Source organism: Bubalus kerabau, chromosome 12 (assembly GCF_029407905.1).
Source record: "Bubalus kerabau isolate K-KA32 ecotype Philippines breed swamp buffalo chromosome 12, PCC_UOA_SB_1v2, whole genome shotgun sequence".
Lineage (NCBI taxonomy): Eukaryota > Metazoa > Chordata > Mammalia > Artiodactyla > Bovidae > Bubalus > Bubalus kerabau.
The window spans coordinates 21,086,451-21,107,358 of NC_073635.1; the positions used below are offsets into that span (position 1 = coordinate 21,086,451).

General features: G+C 43.8%; 1 protein-coding gene across 1 annotated transcript in view; it reads left to right on the plus strand.

Moving 5' to 3' along the window:
• RNASEH2B (ribonuclease H2 subunit B) overlaps nt 1-9,633 on the plus strand; it is a 77,143-nt gene extending 67,510 nt beyond the window's left edge. The window contains exon 10 of the mRNA XM_055542210.1: nt 8,605-9,633. Coding sequence (XP_055398185.1) covers nt 8,605-8,637 — 33 coding nt within the window. The 3' untranslated portion in view covers nt 8,638-9,633. The remainder of the gene's footprint in view (nt 1-8,604) is intronic.
• Nucleotides 9,634-20,908: the final 11,275 nt, after the last annotated feature.

Genomic DNA, 20,908 nt, shown 5'->3' on the forward strand with positions numbered 1-20,908 from the left:
ATGAAGTGATGGGACCAGATGCCATGATCATAGTTTTCTGAATGTTGAGCTTTAAGCCAACATTTTCACTCTCTTCTTTCTCTTTCATCAAGAGGCTCTTTAGTTCTTCTTCACTTTCTGCCATAAGGGTGGTGTCATCTGTGTATCTGAGGTTATTGATATTTCTCCTGGCAGTATTGATTCCAGCTTGTGCTTCATCTAGCCCAGCATTTCACATGATGTACTCTGCATATAAGTTAAATAAGCAGGGTGACAATATGCAGCCTTGACGTACTCCTTTTCCTATTTGGAACCAGTCTGTTGTTCCATGTCCTGTTCTAACTGTTGCTTCCTGACCTGCATACAGATTTCTCAAGAGGCAGGTCAGGTGGTCTGGTATTCTCATCTCTTGAAGAATTTTCCACAATTTATTGTGATCCACACAGTCAAAGGCTTTGGTGTAGTCAATGAAGCAGAAATAGATGTTTTTCTGGAACTCTCTTGCTCTTTCAGTGATCCAGCAGATGTTGGCAATTTGATTTCTGGTTCCTCTGCCTCTTCCAAAACCAGCTTGAACATCTGGAAGTTCACGGTTCACGTATTGCCAAAGCCTGGCATGGAGAATTTTGAGCATTACTTTACTAGCGTGTGAGATGAGTGCAATTGTGCGGTAGTTTGAGCATTCTTTGGCATTGCCTTTCTTTGGGATTGGAATGAAAACTGCCTTTTTCCAGTCCTGTGGCCACTGCTGAGTTGTCCAAATTTGCTGACATATTGAGTACAGCACTTTCACACCATCATCTTTTAGGATTTGAAATAGCTCAACTGGAATTCCATCACCTCCACTAGCTTTGTTCGTAGTGATGCTTTCTAAGGCCCACTTGACTTCACATTCCAGGATGTCTGGCTCTAGGTCAGTGATCACACCATCGTGATTATCTGGGTCGTGAAGATCTTTTTTGTACAGTTCTGTGTAGTCTTGCCACCCCTTCTTAATATCTTCTGCTTCTGTTAGGTCCATACTATTTCTGTCCTTTATCGAGCCCATCTTTGTATGAAATGTTCCCTTGGTATCTCTAATTTTCTTGAAGAGATCTCTAGTCTTTCCCATTCTATTGTTTTTCCTCTATTTCTTTGCACTGATCACTGAGGAAGGCTTTCTTATCTCTCCTTGCTATTCTTTGGACCTCTGCATTCAAATAGGTATATTTTTCCTTTTCTCCTTTGCTTTTTGCTTCTCTTTTCACAGCTATTTGTAAGGCCTCCTTAGGCAGCCATTTTGCTTTTTTGCATTTCTTTTTCTTGGGGAGGTCTTGATCCCTGCCTCCTGTACAGTGTCATAAACCTCCATCCATAGTTCATCAGGCACTCTGTCAGATCTAGTCCCTTAAATCTATTTCTCACTTCCACTGTATGATCATAAGAGATTTGATTTAGGTCATACCTGAATGGTCTAGTGGTTTTCCCTACTTTCTTCAATTTCAGTCCGAATTTGGCAATAAGGAGTTAATGATCTGAGCCACAGTCAGCTCCCGGTCTTGTTTTTGCTGACTGTATAGAGCTTCTCCATCTTTGGCTGCAAAGAATATAATCAGTCTGATTTCGGCGTTGGCCATCTAGTGATGTCCATGTGTAGAGGCTTGTCTTATGTTGTTGGAAGAGGGTGTTTGCTATGATCAGTGTGTTCTCTTGGCAAACTCTATTAGTAATACCGAAGTATTAACTAATCTCCTACCTTATTTGAGTTTCACCTATTTTTATACTAATGTTGTTTTTCTATTCCAGAATCCAATCCATCCTTCCACATTGCATTTAGTGAGCATATCCCCTCTTTTTTTATAATGTGTCTCTCAGTCTTTGTCTTTCAATGACCTTAACACTTTGATAGCACTATCCTGTTGTTTTCTGATATTCTTCTTAATTTTTGAGATACCTTGAAATTGTCCTGATTCTCATGTGATCATTTCATAATACTGCTAAGCTGCTAAATCACCTCAGTCGTGTCCGACTCTGTGCGACCCATAGACGGCAGCCCACCAGGCTGCCCATCCCTGGGATTCTCCAGGCAAGAACACTGGAGTGGGTTGCCATTTCCTTCTCCAATGCATGAAAGTGAAAAGTGAAAGTGAAGTCGCTCAGTCGTGTCCAACTCTTAGCGGCCCCATGGACTGCAGCCTACCAGGGTCCTCCGTCCATGGGATTTTCCAGGCAAGAGTACTGGAGCAGGGTGCCATTGCCTTCATAATACTAGTAATTAATAATACTAACAGCAACAAATACTGTGTAGCTTTTATGTGTTTGATACTGTTCTGAGCATTTTACAAATAACATTTAATCCCCACAACGTCTATAGTTGTAAGGCAGGGTGCCATAGGAGCCAAAGGGCAAAGGTTGAGAGAAAGGCTACTTAAACTCCTGGATTATCAGCCCTGCTGTAGGTAAGCTCCTTAAGAGCAGGAACTCTGCACTATTCATATTTGGGTTTTTCCATAACATTTTATGGAAAAATCCGAATTTTGGGGCCAACATAATACATGACAGGTGGGCAGGTTGAGTAATCTAACCAGTATCCTCACTAATTGAGACTTAACTTTTTTCCCACAAGGGTCAAAGTCATGATCTTGGTCTGTCTTGGTCTTTTAAAATGTCTAAGCTATTATATGGCCTTCTGTTTGGTCCTTGAACGTGCCACACTGTCGCACATCAGTGGCATTGTGTGACCAGTTTATCTTGTATACCCTTCCTCCAGATCTTCACCTGATTGCTTCCATCATGTCATTACTTCTTATCTCAAACATCATTTTTTCAGAGACCCAGTTCCTGACCTTCCTCCCTTGCTGCCAACCCTCCTACTTGTCCATCCCAACTTCCTCCTCACCCTGCACAGAGCCTTGCCTGACTAGGTCACAATTAATGTCCAAAGCATCTCACATGGGGTAGCACAGAGTAGGCCTTCTATAAAGGCATGAGATAATCAGTTGATCAATTAATCAGTGTGAACTGAACACCTCCAAAAATGATCTGCAGTACAACATTGGGTTCCTTGACATGTTATGGCTGAACTTTGAAACTCAAGTTTGATTCTGATTCGTTTTCAGTGGCGTGCTTAAATTTGAAATCTAAGGACATATTCATAAACTCCTTGTGTAGGCTTAGAAATGTGCGTGCTTGCTCAGTTGTGTCCGCCTCTTTGTGACCCCATGGACTGTAGCCCGCCAGGCTCCCCTGTCCATGGAATTCTTCAGGCATAAACACTGGAGTGGGTAGTCAATCCCTTCTCCAAGGTGTAATAGAAATAAATAAGTATAATCTTTAATCTCTGGATAAAGGGCTGTGAATTTTCTTCTGTCAGTTGATTAACTGCTTTTACTGTAATCATTTTATCTGTGTCAGAACATCCACAGTTAGAATACATTGTTTATATCTGTGTTAGTGTTAATAAATTTGCCTTTATGTGACATTTAGAGATTATTCATATAAAGTCCATAACCTAAGTTATTGAAGTTTGAAAATATATGTGGTCTGTATACTCCTGTCTTCACAGAAGTTTTTATTTTTTTCAGCTTTATTGAGGTATAATTGACAAATTTATGTTATATATTTAAAGTGTACAATGTGATACTCTAATACACATGTACATTGTGAAATGATAACCACAACCAAGCTAAGTAACGTATTTATTACATCACACGTTTACCTGTGTGATGAGAACCCTAAAGATCTGTTTTCTCAGCAAATTTCAAGTATATAATACAGTGTTATTAACTGTAGTCACTATGCTGTACCTTAGATTCCAGGAGCTTTAAATAAATGCTCACACATGACTTAGCTGTAGATTAAATGGGAATTTGTGAAATCATCAGTTTTGTCTTCCATATTTGAATTTACCTTTGATGTCAAGGTGAAGTTCTTACTTGCAGTGTTGACTCTGTGTTGACTAGTAATTGAAAAATGAAATACTAAAGGTGTTACACATGCCACGTGCTCTTTGGGGGAATAATATGAGGAACAAATCAATGTGGGCCTATGTAAGCATGCCAATATACACAAATAGACACACTTATGCACACACCAGACTTACATGTATACACATACATAGCCTATCCTTCTTTTGAGTGTAAAGAATTTCAAACTAGAGACTTTTTAGACTTTATTACTCAAACATTGGGGTTCCATACCTTCCTCAAATCCTTCAGCACTTTGCTTCTCTTATCGACCTCATTTATCTTTTTTTTTTTTAATTTTATTTCAATTTTTTAACTTTACAATATTGTATTGGTTTTGCCATATATCGAAATGAATCCGCCACAGGTATACATCATTTATCTTGTTTATTAATGTTCCGAGTTTGGAGAAAGCTTTGAAAAATTTCTGCCAACTGTAAAACCACTTGTGTACACACACAAGAGCCTCCATTCTTTTCATCAACCATATGCATTTCTGAAACTGATCTCAGATTAGCAGCATTCTCTCCTTTTTCGTGCCTGATTTATCTTCAGTTTAAATTTTCCTTGTGCTGTGGCTCTCAGGCTTTCTCATCTTACAGGTTTGTGCTTCTCTGGTTCTGACTCCCAAGGAGATTCCCCTCCATCAGGTTTAACATGGACGTCAAATGGGACTCTGTTTCATCGGTTCGGGTCTGTTTTTACTGGGCCACAGTCCATTGCCAAGACCCTATTTCTCTTTTGGGGTGCCTTAGTTAGATATCACGGAGAAGGCAATGGCACCCACCCCACTCCAGCAGTCTTGCCTGGGAAATCCCATGGACGGAGGAGCCTGGTAGGCTACAGTCCATGAAGTCGCTAAGAGTTGGACACGACTGAGCGACTTCACTTTCACTTTTCACTTTCATGCATTGGAGAAGGAAATGGCAACCCACTCCAGTGTTCTTGCCTGGAGAATCCCAGGGACGGAGGAGCCTGGTGGGCTTCCGTCTGTGGGGTCACACAGAGTCGGACACGACTGATGTGACTTAGCAGCAGCAGCTGCAGCAGCAGTTAGATACCAAGGCAATTTGGAAATGAGGAACTAAAATGTACCCATTTACTTACTAAATGCACAGTGTCTATACTGCATGCAAACTTACAACAATAACAGTAAACAGATGGAAGTGAGTGAAGGGGAAAATGACCAGCCATGTTTCAAATTAAGTTTACTTTTAAAAAAGTAAAATAATTGGTCTGAAAAGACCAATTAATTTAAAAGAACTGGGTTTATATTCCTACTCTGCCTCAACGCTGACCTGTGGACAAGCTGCTAGCAGGGCTGGCCCTCAGGGGTGTCTTCCATGTGAGATGAGACTAGGCCACTGGGTTGTTTGATGTTCTGCCTTGTGGTCGCTGGCTGCTCCGGAAGCCTCCTCTCCATACTGTGAGGAGGATGCTCTTAGAGGAGCATCTGTCTCAGGCTCACCGAGCATCAGGCCCTCCTCTGAGCTCCTTGGGTGGATTATCTCATCTGTTTTGCTGGAAGGAAATACCCCAGCATGCTCGCTCTGGCTGTTGTGTTCCTGGTATAGATTTGTTTCTTGTCTTCATTTTCCATAGATTACATTACTTTGCAGTGCAAAGAAAGAAAGCAAATTCTTGAAAAGTCATAATAAAGATCGACAACGTGTTTTGCCCTTTTTAAGTGCTTCTCACGTGCATTTATGTATTTGAAATCCTTCCAGAAACCAATGTGGCAATTGGCATTATTTCCCTTGTTTTACAGTTGAGAAAGTAAGGTCACCTTATTTGCCCAGAGTCGCATGGCTAATAAAGGCGCCAGAAGCTAAACTTAGGACTTCTGTCTCCCAAACCCTCCACACCACATTAATTCCCTTTCCCCTAACTTTGACTTTTGTTATATCCTGAGAAGTCACCCCTTCACCAGATTTGAAAAACAACCTCTTCACATAGGTTAAGATTGACTTTCTCGGTTCTTGCAGTTGGTTGAACTTAAACTAGCTGCCTTGTATCACGCTTTTTTGTTTTTGGGTGTTTTGTTTCTTTTTCCCCAAACAGTCCTTCCTCCAGGACTAACCCACAATTTGGAGCTCTCCGGATATCGCTGCATGATAGAGTTGAACCTCTTGGTGAAGAACAAGCAGCTCTGAGTCTAGGAAGGCAGGTGAAAGGCTGTTGTTTACTGTCCTTGGAAGATGGTCCACAGGCTTTGACCTCATCTTAATAAGGAAGAAACGATTAGATTCATACATCTTTTTATACACAGATTTATATACTCCTTGGGGTCATTAGACTGATGAAAAGTGCCTTATATGTAATAGTTTTACAGGTTTTACAGCAATCCTGTATCATTAGTTAAGTTAATCTTTACCACAACCTTCTAAGGCAGACCAGAAAGGGGGTGCATCCCTGTTTCATAGATGGTCAAAGTGAGGTCACCCAGACTGAGTGGCCACGCCAGACACTGTTCTTCCACCCTCAAGCCCAGCCCTCTCTCTTTTTTGCCTCCACAAGGTTCTTATCATTGTGTGTACAGCTTTATGGCCGTTTATCCTTCAGTACCTGAAGTAGGAAATGGCAACCCACTCCGGTTTTCTTGCCTGGAGAATCCCATGGACAGAGGAGCCTGGCGGGCTGTAATCTTTGGGGTCACAAAGAGTCGGACATGACTGAGCACAGATCCCTCAGGATTCTGTTTTAATCGTGAATTTTATCCTAAGAAAGGAAAATCAGATTTAATCCTGCTTCTGTTCATAATGAATTCTGCAGGTCACTTTATCCTCAGCACTGCTGAGCCAGAATTCAAGTAAAGCTTCCACTTAGCCCATGCATTTGCATGTCAAGTCTCTAATTCAGCTGTCAGCTTTTTAGCAGTTACTTTACTTTGGTTAATAAATGTTTTTGATGGTCTTACACTAATCAAGGCTATTTGAGGCAGGGAGGGGGGTGGAGGGAAGCACCAAATTTACAGATAATCAGAGCCTCTTCACGACGTTAAGAGAACTGTTGCCTTACACATGGGTTTTGATCAGAATGTGTAAAATTAAAGTTAGTCAAGTTCTTAGTTCTTTGAAAAGAAAAAAGGAGCCAAGGAATAGGGCTTAGATTCATTGATTCTTTTAAGAGCAGCCGCTTTGTGCCAGTGTTGTCTGGGCACTAGAAATGCAGCTGTCCACATGGCAGACAAAAATACCTGCCTTCAAGAAGTTTCTGCTCTAGGGAGGTGGAGACAGGGGCTGTCAGGCGTTGCTGGGGGCTGTGGAAGAAGCCGGACTGGGAGGTGGCCAGAGTCCTGGTGAGGTCGGTGGTCAGGAAAGGTCTCACCTCTGCCCCATCTTATCCGCATTATGGCATGGAAACCTGGCTTCCATCAACATCTTTTTTTGATAACATAGCTCCACAATAATTATGTTTGAAGTTTAGTCCTCAGAAACCAGCTTTCAGTAGTCACGCTTGTTCCGTGGCATTCTTCAGGGGGATATTAAGGACTACTACTTCTACCAGCAAGTCTGGATTCATTTTTTTATACATTGATCTGCATGAGGAAAAGAGAAAAATTATTTAAGAATTATCCATCTTAGAACCTTTTTTCATGTGTTTCTTGAATTTTTCTTTTCTTTTTTTCCCCCTAAAATGAGGGTGTCCATTCCCAGACTATGGGCAACCTGACTGTTATTTTGCATTTCACTCCCTTTGAGCACTGGAAGGAAACTGGGTCTCACCCACCTCCTGCAGTCTAACATTGACCCTCGAATGTCACCAGATGGAAACCCCTTCCTTTGTCTGAAGGCTTCTCTCTTTTTATTTACCGTCTGAGCCACCAGGGTAGCCCGTTTATATGCATATATATATATATATATATATTCATGTGTATATATATGTATATATATATATGAGGAGGAAATGGCAACCCATTCCAGTATCCTTGCCTGGAGAATTCCACGAACAGAGGAGCCTGGTGGGCTATATAGTCCATGAGATCGCGAAGAGTCGGACACAACTGAACAACTATCACTCAATATATTTTATTTGTTTTTTGGCTGTGCTGGGTCTTAGTTGCTGCGCGGGCTTTCTCTAGTTGCAGCGAGTGGCGGCTACTCCTCATTGCAGTGCGCTGGCTTCTCACTGCGGTGGCGCACAGGCTCAGTAGTTGGGGCTCCCGGGCTCTAGAGCGCAGGCTCAGTAGTTGGGGCTCCCGGGCTCTAGAGCGCAGGCTCAGTAGTTGGGGCTCCCGGGCTCTAGAGCGCAGGCTCAGTAGTTGGGGCTCCCGGGCTCTAGAGCGCAGGCTCAGTAGTTGGGGCTCCCGGGCTCTAGAGCGCAGGCTCAGTAGTTGGGGCTCCCGGGCTCTAGAGCGCAGGCTCAGTAGTTGGGGCTCCCGGGCTCTAGAGCTCAGGCTCAGTAGTTGCGGCGCACGGGCTTAGTTGCCCAGCAGCGTGTGGGATCTTTCCGGATCAGGGGATGAACCCACCTCTCCTTCATTGGCAGACAGATTCATTACCATTGAGCCACCAGGGCAGCCCTGAGGGCTTCTCTTTGAAGCCCAAGTGCACAGCTGCTGGTCTCAGGATTGAACCCGCCAACCTTGCTTTCCTGTTGTGAAAGTGCAGACGGTCCTCAGGGTTGCAGGTGACGGCGTCTCCTCACCAGGATACAACGTCTGCTTTCCTTTTCTCCCTAGGTGGCAGCACGAAGACAGAAAAGGGACAAGTGACAGCAGATCCACGCAAGGCTCTTCTGCTTCTCCTGTGATCTAAGACTCTCCCAAAGGGCTACATACAACTTCTTCTGCACTTTCTGGAAAATCACCAAATGCCAAAAGAAGCGTTTTAAAGGACTAACCAGGAATGCTTTATTTCTATGAGCAACACCACTAGTCCCTTCGAGCAGTGGCAACTCCCCGTGGAGGCGACTGTCATGGAACTAGAAAGCACCCCAAATGTGAACCTGCCCTGAGGAATTCAGGCCACATCAGTGCTCTGCTGATCTACCCGCCATAAAGCTGTGGATTTCTACTGCCCAGTGCTTCAGATTGCAACACATCGGGGGCAGACGGCTCCTTGTGAGTTTCAGGTCATTTCTTATGCCCGACCCCATTGACCTGCTCTGCTTTCCTGGGGTTAAGAGAGCACTTTTAGGTCGGCATGTGGTGACTGTAAGTACTAGGTTCCACACCAGAAGCTTTGACAAACCAAGTTTCTAGACTTACTTAAGAAAAAAAAAGGAGGGGATTTCCCTGGCATTCCAGGGGTTAGAAGTTGGAGTTTTCATTGCTGTTCCCTGGGCTCAATCCCTGGTCATGAAACTAGGATCCTGCAAGCTGCTCAGTGTGGTTAAAAAAAAAAAAGCCTGACCTTTCTTTACTCCTTATCAATTTTGGCAGCTTCTAGTTCATAACAATACCTGAACATGTGCATTTTATGATCTGCTGGGGTTGTAAACTTTGCTTCATTTTTAAAAGACTTGTCCAATATGTGCATTATTATTATTATTTACAGTGAGGGCATAAGACATGGGGGAAAGTTAGAAGTAGATGCCAAAAAGTAATTTGGCGGAGAATTCTGTGAGTAGTGAGTATGATTAAGGGGTGGCAGGAGGTTTTGTGCAAACAGGTCAGGGAGTTCATGAACCTGGTGAGCTTGCTCTGCAAGAGGTGGAAGCCACGCGGGTGATCTTCATGCCACAGACAGGACCCCAAACCTCTTCTTCAGGAAATAATTTTGCTTCTGATTGTCTTCCTCCATCAGGTAAGTAGGTTCTGGAAAGTACGCTGTAATTTTTTATATACTTCTTACACACAGGGACCTTCAACACTCCCAGGCTTTTGGAGTTGATGCTGTGTCGTATTTGTAGGGAATCCTCACCTCCAAGGGCTTCCCTCGTAGCTCAGTCGGTAATGAGTCTGCCTGCAATGTAGGAGCCTTGGGTTCGATTCCTGGGTTAGGAAGATCCCCTGGAGAAGGAAATGGCAACCCACTCCAATATTCATGCCTGGAGAATCCCATGGACAGAGGAGCCTGGCCGGCTACAGTCTATGGGGTCACAAGTGTAGGACATGACTGAGCGACTAAGCATACACACACACTCATCTCTAAAGACCCAGTTCTAGAAGTCTGTTGTGGAATTCAGGATGTATGTACCACAGGCTTCCAAGAGGGGGCGCTCCATAGAACTCATCTATTTGATAAGCCAGACCATGTGGATAAGAGTCAAGAGCCTAACAACATATAGTTTAATACACAGTTGTGGAGTTAAAATCCAGCTTTTTCTGCCCTCTCCTTGTACAATCCGAAACTGTCCTTGGAGGTAAGTGGCCATATATCTTGGCCCCAAGTTTCCTTCTCTAGCAGACGGTAACCAAATGACTCAACTCTCCAGTGGGAACTGAAGTCCCCTGTCCCGCCTCCTCATACTCACACCCCTGCCTCACTTCCGGTCTCAGCGATTCCTCGCTTACGGTGAAGCACTCCGTCCTCCCGGGACCTCAAGGCCTTGCCTGCAGAACCTCCGGCTCTGTGAAGTGTGCGAAGCACCTGCTGTCCTTCCAGGGCTCGGAACTTGGGAACATGCTGGCCGGGGGTGCCCACGTGCCCAGCCCTCCAATAAAGACCTGAGCCCAGAGTCTCCAGTGGGCTCCCAAGTGGTCACCGTGCGCCTGTGGCCGCTCTTGGCTGTGGGGTGCGCTCTCAGGGGACCGAGTGACCCCTCTCCAGGGGAGACAAGCCTGAGGAAGCCTGCACCCGATTTCTCCCACTCCACCTGTTCTTTTCGCTTGCGACTCGGCTCTGTGTCCTCCTCACACCACTGCATAAATCTCCACTGTGAGGACAATTGCACAACTCCTGTGAGTCCCCCCAGCAAATATTCAAATGTCAGAATGGTTTTGCTCAACACACCATGGTAACCCAGAACCCTGCACAGTATATGACACCTCATAAATGATGTACTGGGCTTTCCCGGTGGCTCGGATAGTAAAGAATCTGCCTGCAATGCTGGAGACCCAGGTTCGGTCCCTGGGTTGGGAAGAACCCCTGGAGAAGGAAATGGCAATCCACTCCAGTATTCTTGCCTGGAGAATCCCATGGACAGAGGAGCCTGGTGGGCTCCCTAGGGGAAAGTTAAGTCCATGGGGTCTCAAAGAGTTGGACACGACTGAGCGACTAAATACTTTTACAAATGATTTACTACCTATTTTTTGAAACAAAAATGACCTCAGAAGCCAAGGGCTAAGTCTGTCTCAAGGAAATTCTCAAAAGAACTAAGAAATATAAGTTATCAACTACATTCTAATGACCCAAATAAAGAATGTACATACTTCTGAAAAAGGAAGAATAAAAAATGGTTCAGGAAAGTTAGCAGCGTCAAAGCCTGTCAGAATATCTTTCTCATGAAGATGAATGTTCTTTATTTGTGATGGGGATGGGGGAGCCCTGGGCCAGGACCTGCGGGCCGCCCCCCCTCCCCCGCCCCCACCCCCACCCCCGCTCCCCAGTCAGGCAGTTTCCAGCTTCCCTGTCCCCTCCCTCCCTCACCACGTCTGTACATTGTCAGCCAACTGGATCAGGCAGAGTGAAACTCGGTATTGGGCGCAGTGCAACTTTGGAATCATCTGGAAGCTTTAAAAAAGACTCATGCTGGGCCGCAGCCCTAGAGATTTGGATATAATTAGTGGGCAGCCCCTCCTTATACCTCCACTCCCCTTCCTTTCCTGCCTCCCCCCATCTCCATCTTGACAATCATATTTCCCAAGGTCCAAGCTCACACTCAGGGGCAACCGATTCTTATTTTTGGAAGATTTCTTATAATTTCTGTTTTCTGGTCCAGCTCACAGCCAACAGGCAGGCACAGGGATCAGAGGGAGAAATAAGTCCTTTTATCTCAATAGCACCTGGGGGGAGCCACTAGGGCAAGCAGGCGAACTCAAAACTGTAAAAATCAGATCCGTGTCAGAGTGGGTCACAACTAAGAACATCATGACAGTGCAGAACAAAGTCATTCCTGAGAATGGAGTTTCTAACAGTTCATGGCTGTCCCCTCTCCCCCATGCATGCTTCACTGACCTATGAAGTGAAGTTCATTAATTTTATTTTGAATTTTTGCTAAGAGCTCATTGTCCATGATGAGGGTGTACATGTCATTTACTGTCTCAGGAAAGTGCTCTCGTCCAGTGAATGTAAACCCATCCCTTGCCAGTCCTCCACTCTTCTCTGTGAAAGACAGCCAACCCTGAGATGCATCAGTGCTACTCGGCAAAGCTGTGACTTCTCTCTTCTTTGGAACATCCAGCAGGGCTGCTTAGGGAACCCAGTGGGGAATAAACTGGGTGAGGAAGGTTGTCCGGGTCTTGAAAGTCAGCAGAAGAGTTTGGCTTGTCAGTGGATGGAAATGTAGGTTCTTGAACAGAAGAGAGGAGCTATGAAAAGACGGAGGGCTCCGTGGAGAAGCTGGACCTGGGCTGTAAATTGGATTTAGGCAGGCATGGCCTCACGCCAGGCTCACAGGAGCAGAGAGAATGAACAGTGAATGCACCTATTGTGTGGGCTCCCAGTAGGTGGCGCTATTGGTAAAGAACCCGCCTGCCAGGGCAGGAAACCTAAGAGACAGGTTCGATCCCTGGGTTGGGAAGATCCCCTGAAAAAGGAATGGCAACCCACTCCGGTATTCTTGCCTGGAGAATCCCCATGGACGGAGGAGCCTGGCGGGCTACAGTCCATAGGGTTGCACAGAGTTGGACATGACTGAAGCGACTTAGCGCACACACACACCTACTGTGCACCCACCTGCCCTTTGCTCAGATGGAAAAGTGGAAATCCCTTCAGAATATGATTTCACTTTTCTTCTGCTGGATGCTGTGGCCTAAAGGTGGAAATGCCAAGGTAGGTTGTGGCCATAACCTCTGCCCTGGAAGAGTCCGCAAAGGTGACTGAGGAGGCTTGGGAGGACATGGCCTGTCCAGGGGCCCTGGGGCCAGCAGCGCAGGGGGGACAGAAGCAAAGTCAGGAGACCTCATTTACTCAGGTGCTAAGAAAGGCTCACCTTTCAAAGCCCTCCAGTCGCTTTTACATTTTAACAAGGAGGGCAGAGGTGACAAATCATTGAGCAGGCACTAATCATTTTGTGGCTCATTTATCTCCCCAGCGAATCCTTTTCAACACAAGCGTTTACATTTGCAGAGAATAAAGACTTGTAAAAAGACTGTTGGGAGTTTATGGCTGCAGGAAACTGGCTCCCAGTTTGCTCTGCTGTCAAGTTTATAAGGCCAGAAGTTCATAAGGTAAAATGGATTTCTAAGTAAATGTGTTTTTAGGAAATGAATTTACCTTTTTTTAAAAAAAATACCAAACATACTTGCATTGATTTCATCAGTGAACAAATGAAAAGTGGTCAAAATGCAGCGTCATTTCTTTTAACATGTTCAAAAGCACCAGTGGGTTTGTGTCTTCTTTTTTAAGAAATGATCTGGGTAAAATATACCTTGTGTCTTCAAAGGTATCTATTTGGTCTATTTTTTTAAACAGATGATTTGGTAAAGTGTTTGTAAATGAACACCCTGTTGTTTATTTTTTTAACTTTTTATTTGGTATTGGGATATAGCCAATTAACAACGCTGTGATAGTTTCAGGTGGACAGCGAAGGGACTCAGCCATATATGTACAGGTATCCATTCTCCCCCAGACTCCCCTCCCATCCAGGCTGCCACATAACATTGAGCAGAGTTCCCTGTGCTGTACAGTAAGCCCTTGTTGGTCATCCATTTTAAATACAGCAGTGTGTACATATCCATCCAAACTCCCTAACTTTCCCTCCATCCTTCCCCTCTGGCAACCATAAGTTGGTTCTCTAAGCCTATGAGTCTGTATCTATTTTGTAAATTAGTTCATTTCTACCATTTCTTTTTAGAGTCCACATATAAGGGATGTCATACGATATTTCTCCTTCTCTGCCTGACTTCACTCAATTACCCTGTTGTTTCCAGAGCACCGGCCTGAATAAGCAGAACCCGTTCACCTTAACACAGTCGGGATCTACTCATCAAGGAACCAAGAGCAGAGGGGATCTTGTTATTTTGGTTGCATTTGGGATTAGAAGCTAAGTCAATACATATTAAAAGTATGAAAAGGCCTGGTTTTTAAATAACTGCCATGGAGATAGGAAGGAAGGCAGGAAGCAAGGGTCCTGGAGCCTGGGAATGTTCCCTCAGCCCATGCGTGTCTTTACAGGGCAGGTTTACACACCTGTGAGAGTTGCTCTGGGAAGAACATTTGGCCCCCAAACCAGGAAAGCCAGGATTTCAATCCTGGTTCTGCCATTGTGAATAAGTTCTCTAACCCCTTGAGCCCCTGTTATCATGCCTCTAAAATGGAGCTGAAAACAATATGTGCTCCCAGGAACATATGTAAAGCTTCTAGCCCGGAGCCAGGTCCTAGTAACTTCTCTCCACAAGTTCTCTGCTTTCCACTTGAGAGCCCCAAGCTGCTCCCACATCCAAGTAGCCTGGAGCCTAGACTCCACAGCTCAAGATTCGTGTCTTGTTGTTAAACCTTGGGTTGTCCATCCTGTCTGAAGGTTTTAGAGAGCCCTTCCCCTCACTGGAAAAATGAGGTCCAAAGGATAAGTTAAGGAAATACCCTGAATATTTTAACCCTGAAACTGTGTAATCATCAGTTAATCCATTTCACCTGTAACTCATCTTCATGCATCAAGGTGGTTTTAATTGTTGCTACAAGACTTGCATGTCCTCCAAGAAGTGTGGAGCCTAAACAAGGTTTGCCCAAGAGTTGTCTTCCAGAAACTCGGCTTCACCTGTGTCTAGTTGGAGCCAAGCCAGTTAAGACTGGCTGGGACCACCAACTCTCCAACTGGGCATATGCGAGTGTCCTCTAGGTGACCTTTTTACGTCAGAGGGCTAAGAACCCCATGCTCAGATCAGTCCAAGTGCCTACATTTTTGAACTTGTGGAATGTGTAGTTTAGTTGCAGTTACCCACCTTTTACCAATCACCTTGTCGCGAGCTCCCCACGCCCCCAGACCGCCCAGCTTTATTCTTTATCCCGTAAGTCTCTGCGCCCCGAGCCTTTGACAGTCAAATTGGAGACCTCTTTGCTCAGCTGCCTCTCTGCTGCTGCTGCTAAGTCGCTTCAATCGTGTCTGACCCTTAGCGACCCCATAGACTGCAGCCTACCAGGCTCCTCCATTCATGGGATTTTCCAGGCAAAAGTACTGGAGTGGGTTGCCATTGCCTTCTCCGGCCTCTCTGCTGCAGGCCTCGGCATCTTGGCGTTTTGGTTTGCTGGGCGACAGGGAAATGAACCTGCCTCAGCAACAAATCTACCTGAGGCTTCAAGATGTCTACATACTCTGGACAAATGAATCCTCTATCCTTTTCTTTTTCTTTAAAACATGTTGAGAATTAGCTGCTTCAAGCCTTTAGGCTTTTCATGCCAGAGTTTGCAAGATTAAGATCTATGTAGTTTTCTGGTTTAAAATGAAGGAGGGGAGCTGTCTTTCTTCTTTGAAGTTGTAAAAAGCAAAAGGAAAACAAGAAATGAAGATTAAGTTTCCATTTTCGGGAAAAAGTAGGAGGGAGTTAAGAACAACAAAGCAGGTGGATAGGCTAGAAAAAACGTGGAGCAGTTAGGAGGGAGAGGAGAGGTGAGTGCCTGACTGCAGGTATCAGGAGAAGTCAGCAAAACGCCTTTGTAAAAGAGGTGGGGAACAGAATCTAAGCCTCCTGTTTACAGCAGAGGGACAACGTACAAGCAGGGCAGCAAAAACTCTCCTGGACTCAGTTTAGTTGTGTAAAGTAGAGGAGATGGGGTTTTAAAAATCACACATTTGCAGGGAATGCCCTACTTACATGCAGCAGGGGAAAAGATGGATGCTTTTTGACATAGGGATCAGACTTGTGGCCACAGCAGGTGAAGGAGAGAGTGGGACAAGCAGTAGCATTGCCGTATATGCACTGCCATGTGTGAAGGAGCTAGTGAGAAACCGCTGTATAGAACAGGGAGTTCAGCCTGGTGCTCTGACCAAGGCGGTGGGGGAAGGCAGGTGGAGGAAAATTGAGGTGTAAGGGGCATTGGAAGGGATGGCGGGTGTGGGTGGGAGGTTTAAGAGGGAGGGAATGTATGTATACTTACAGCTGGTTCACGTTGTTGTAGACTAAACCAACATAACATTGCAAAGCAATTATCATCCAATTTGAAATACTTTTTTTTTAAATAAATAAACCAAAAAAGATGCTTTTTGAAAAACCCCATAGCTGCTTATCTTCACTGGCTGGGGACAAGATATTAGTATCTATAGCCAGCATAAGGCCTTGGTTCATAACGACAGTCCCTACTAGGCTAGGATGTGGTCTGCAAATTTCTGGTCCAAAAAAAACTCACCTGCCTCAAAGGTGAGACATCAAAAAGAACAAACCCAGCTTATTTCAAAGATATAAAACCAGAAAAGATCAGGAAAAGTAAATGGCAGATAAAATATTGCCAGAGAGCGGATGAAAAAACCGTAAAATATTTTACTACAAATGTAAAATATTTAATGAAGCAGTTACCGCTACACAAGCTGGGCAGGAAACAGAGACACAAATCTACTGGCAGTGATAACAAGACGAGACAGTGTGTGAACCAGCAGGGTCCAGGGTAGACATGGGGGGAAAAGAAAGAAACGGGTGAATTGAAAGGAAAAAGAGACGAAAAGTTTAAGTAAGGAACTTAGAGAATCAAAATGAGAAAAACCAAGCAAAATGAAATGGATATGAGTATAGAAAAGATTTATTAAATAGGACACAAAAGGTGGGCATAATGGTGATATAAAAACCTGGTAATGTGTACAATTGAAAAAAAAAATCTTAAACTGATGCAAAATTATGATCAAAATATTACCAAATGTGAGACTTCCCTGGCAGTCCAGTGGTTAAGATTCCATGCTCCCAATGCAGGGGCCTAAGTTCAGTCCCTGGTTGGGGAACTAGGATCCCACATGCCTTGGGTGGCCTGCCTGCTAAATGATTAAAAAAAAAAAAAAAAAAAATACCAAATAGACTCCAGCAACTCAAAAGATAACGCAATGTGACAAAGTGGGGTTTTTTTTCAGTGCAAAGGCAGCTCTGTTACCAAAAGTGGGGTTGGGCTGCTCGCCACTCAAAAGCTAAAAAAGAAGCAAGGTTGGTGGAAAGGAAAGTTTGCTTTATTTCGGAGGCTGGTGACCAGTTGGGGTGAGAGGGTGGGGTGGGGAACTCCTGGCCAAAGGCCGACTCCCCGCCCCCGATATAGACAGAACAAAGGGAGGGGGCTCCATGCAGAAGCAGCAGTCAGCTCTGACAGTCATCAGTGGTCTGACCAGTGTCCCCTTGATTGTTTTAAGTACAGTTAGTCTTCAGTTGCAGCGTTGGTTCATTCCCATTTCCTTGAGGCTAATTCTTAGAATTGTGACAGCTTATGTCTTGGCTCCAGCCTGGCCATCCGTGTCGTTAACTTCTTCCATCTGGTAGGGGTTTCAGTCTCCACAAGACAGTTCACAGTGGCTCAGAATACTCTCTCTAGCCCTTGAGAAGGAAGGTCCTTGACTTCGCTTACTGACTAAACTATTACTCTCTCGTCCTGTTTGACCGCTTCTCTTTATTTCTGCATTTTCTTACTTCTCTGATTAAACTTTATTCTTTGGCTAAATTTTTCCCACAGACAAAAGGCAGGCTGGGGACATAGCGGAGGTGGGGGAAGGACCCAGGGCCCTGCTCTGTTTCAGTTCAGTATTAGGAAGTCTAGTTATATGAATGCACCATATTAATGATTAAAGAAAAATATGTACTAATCTCTTTAGATGCTTAAAAGTAAAATTCAGTGTCCATTATTGATGTAAATCCAGCAATTAGGAACAGATGTGTTCTTCCCTAACACAAACCAAATTGAGAGTCAGCGTGTTTAAAGGACAAATACCAATAGCGTTCCTATTAAAGTCAGGAATAAGATTTAAATGTTATAAACAGTTAGTGAAGAGAGAAATTAGGCATATAAAAATTGAAAAGTAATCATAATTTTTATACTTGGATAACCCAAAGGGATCATCTGAAGAAAATTATAAAAAGATTTCAGTAAGGTGGCTTAATAGAAAATCAATATACAATTTTCTAAAGCTTTCATGCATTTAAACAACTTGTTAGAAGATGTAACCCAAGAAAAGACTTTTTTATACTTACAGTAAGGACCAGAAAAAGTTAAAGTAACTGAGAATAAACCTAAGAAATGTTCCAGTATGTGTGCTCAGTCGTGACCAACTCTGCGACCCAGTGGGCTGTAGCCCACCAGTCTCCTCTGTCCATGGAATTTTCCAGGCAAGAGTACTGGCATGGGTTGCCAAAATGTTCCAGATCTATATGAAAAAAGCTTTTTAAATTCATCCTGAAAGACACAAAAGCAGACTTAAACAAATGCAGAGGTACACCATATTCTTGAATAAAAGGAGTGAATTTCATAAAGATGTCAAATCTCCCTAAATTAAATGTCCCTGTGTATAATACTACCAAGATAATTTTGTAACTAGTAACTACATGTATGCATAAGAACAAATTCCAAATGGATCAAAGATTAAATACTAAAAGTAACAGAAATTTGGAAGACAAAATTATTTATTGCAAAAATCAATATAAGCAAAGTTCAAAGACAAGTGGGAAAAAAATATGTGCTTCATATCACACAGAAGTGATTTTCTAGAAACTGAGACGTAAAAGAACAAGCCAATAGAAAAACGGGCAAGGAAATGGACACTAAATGAACAGAAATAAAACAGATTGCAAATGCATTTTTTGACTCAGTTTCAGTTCTGGGAAATTATATACTTGCAACAGCATAAAAAGATATACAGGCAACAAGAGTAACCATTACATCTTTGGTTGAAATAAAAGACTGGCCACAACCTGAATGTTCATCTATGAGGGGTTAATTAAATAAATCACATGTACCTGCATATTGTATTCAGTTTATCAACTGCTATGTGACAAGGGACCTCAAAATATAGAAGTTAGAGCAACAATGTCTTCTTTCAGGGTTCCATGGGTTGATGGGGCTCAGCTGGAAATTCTCACTTAGGAATTCTCATGGAGAACAGCTGGTAGTTGAGCTGGACTCATGAGCTCTCCAGTTTTCCCTGCCCTGTCTGGGGTGTGAGCCGGCATGGCTGAAATAGCTGGGGCACCAGCCGACCATCTCTGTTCAAGGTCCCTCCACGTGGCTAGCTTGGGCTGCCTCACAGCATGCAGGTTTCAGGGGCATCAGACTTCTCCCCAGGGACTCCTGACTCAAGTGATGGGAGGCAAGAACAGACAGCTTCTTCACTCCTGACCTACAAACAGCCTCACTTGCACTGTATTCTGTTGGCCAAAGAAGTCACTAAGGCCACCACATATTCAAGAATTCACCTCTCAATGAGACAAAGAATTGGGGGCCATCTTTAACGTGCCACATGATGAAATCATGCATGCCTGCTAAGTCACTTCAGTCGAGTCCGACTCTTTGTGACCGCAGGACTGTAGCCCCCGGGCTCCTTTGTCCATGGAATTCTGCAGGCAAGAATACTGGAGTGGGTAGCCATGCCCTCCTCCAGGGGATCTTCTAGACCCAGGGATCAAACCCCCATCTTCTGCATCTCCTGTATTGCAAATGGATTCCTTACTCACTGAGCCACCTAGGAAAGCATATGCAGTTATAATTCCTCTATATACCAACATGGAAAAACTCTGGGTGCTGTTGAGTGAAGAAAGCTAAGTGGAGAACAGTGTAAATGGTATCTTTTTAGTAACACAGGAAGTGGTGGAGAATACAAATGCCTTTGTGTTTACTTCTGTTTTCTTAAAATAGAAACAAAGCAATAAAATAATGAGAACAATGGATGCACAGGTGTGGAGATAGAAGAGAGACCTCGTAATATATGCCCTCTATATTATTTCGACTTTTGAAGTGAATTCACAGATAAAATACTTGGATCTTAAATCCAAAGCTGCTCAACCTTGCTCCTTAGAGTGCTGGAGCTACATGGGAAAGTAACATCAGGTCCTACTTGTTATATAATCCTAGACATTTTCAAGGAATCTTATCTTTTAGTTACCTCCACAATAATTAAAATCAACTCAGAAAATGGTGCATCAGTTATGGCTAGTTACAACTGGTAATATTGCCTACAAACTGTCATACTTGCACTGGCCTGAGGTTATGGCCATTGTCCTTCATTGTCAACCCCAAACTACCCTTTAAAGTGCAAATTAAAATGTTAAAATTGTCACAGTGGAAGATAGCCAGCGGAGTGCTGGCTCATGAAAGCCGTTCGTTAAATATTCACAGTTTCACAAGCCATTTGTTAAAAACAATTGGTAGCTTACCATCAACATGATGGCTGATTCCAGTATATAAAGAAATGAGTTTCAGGTTGCATTGAGTGTTATGAATTAAAAACACAGGGAAGCCTATCGGAGAAGGAAGTGGAGGGAGCGCTCACTTATACCTGGAAATCAGGCAATGTGGCATATGGAAATAACACAGTCTTCATCAGTGAGACAAGATTTCCACGTTTTTCCTGTTTTTGTAAGAAACCATACAGACAGGGTCTGGACAACGATTTTTTTGAACAAGTTAACTTTATGGCATAGTTAATGTGCATGGCACTGCCTGCTTTGCTAGCATTATCTTGCTAGTAACCATAACTTTTTGATGTAGTCAGTATGATGGTTGCCATTCCTCAGAGAGAAAACTGAGCGTCCAGAGGTGGGAGGTGACAATGAGCAGCAGAACCAGAATCCGAATCTGCTGGCCTGGGTCCATTCCCCCTCGCTCCAATATCTCACTGAAAGCCCATTACATTATAATTTGGAAAACTCAAACACATAAAGGAGAAAAATAAAGTCACCCGTAATTCTTGTTCCTAACGATGACCACGATTAACACTTGATCTAAATCAGAGGCTTCTGACCATTTCTCCAGCCTGGTCCATCT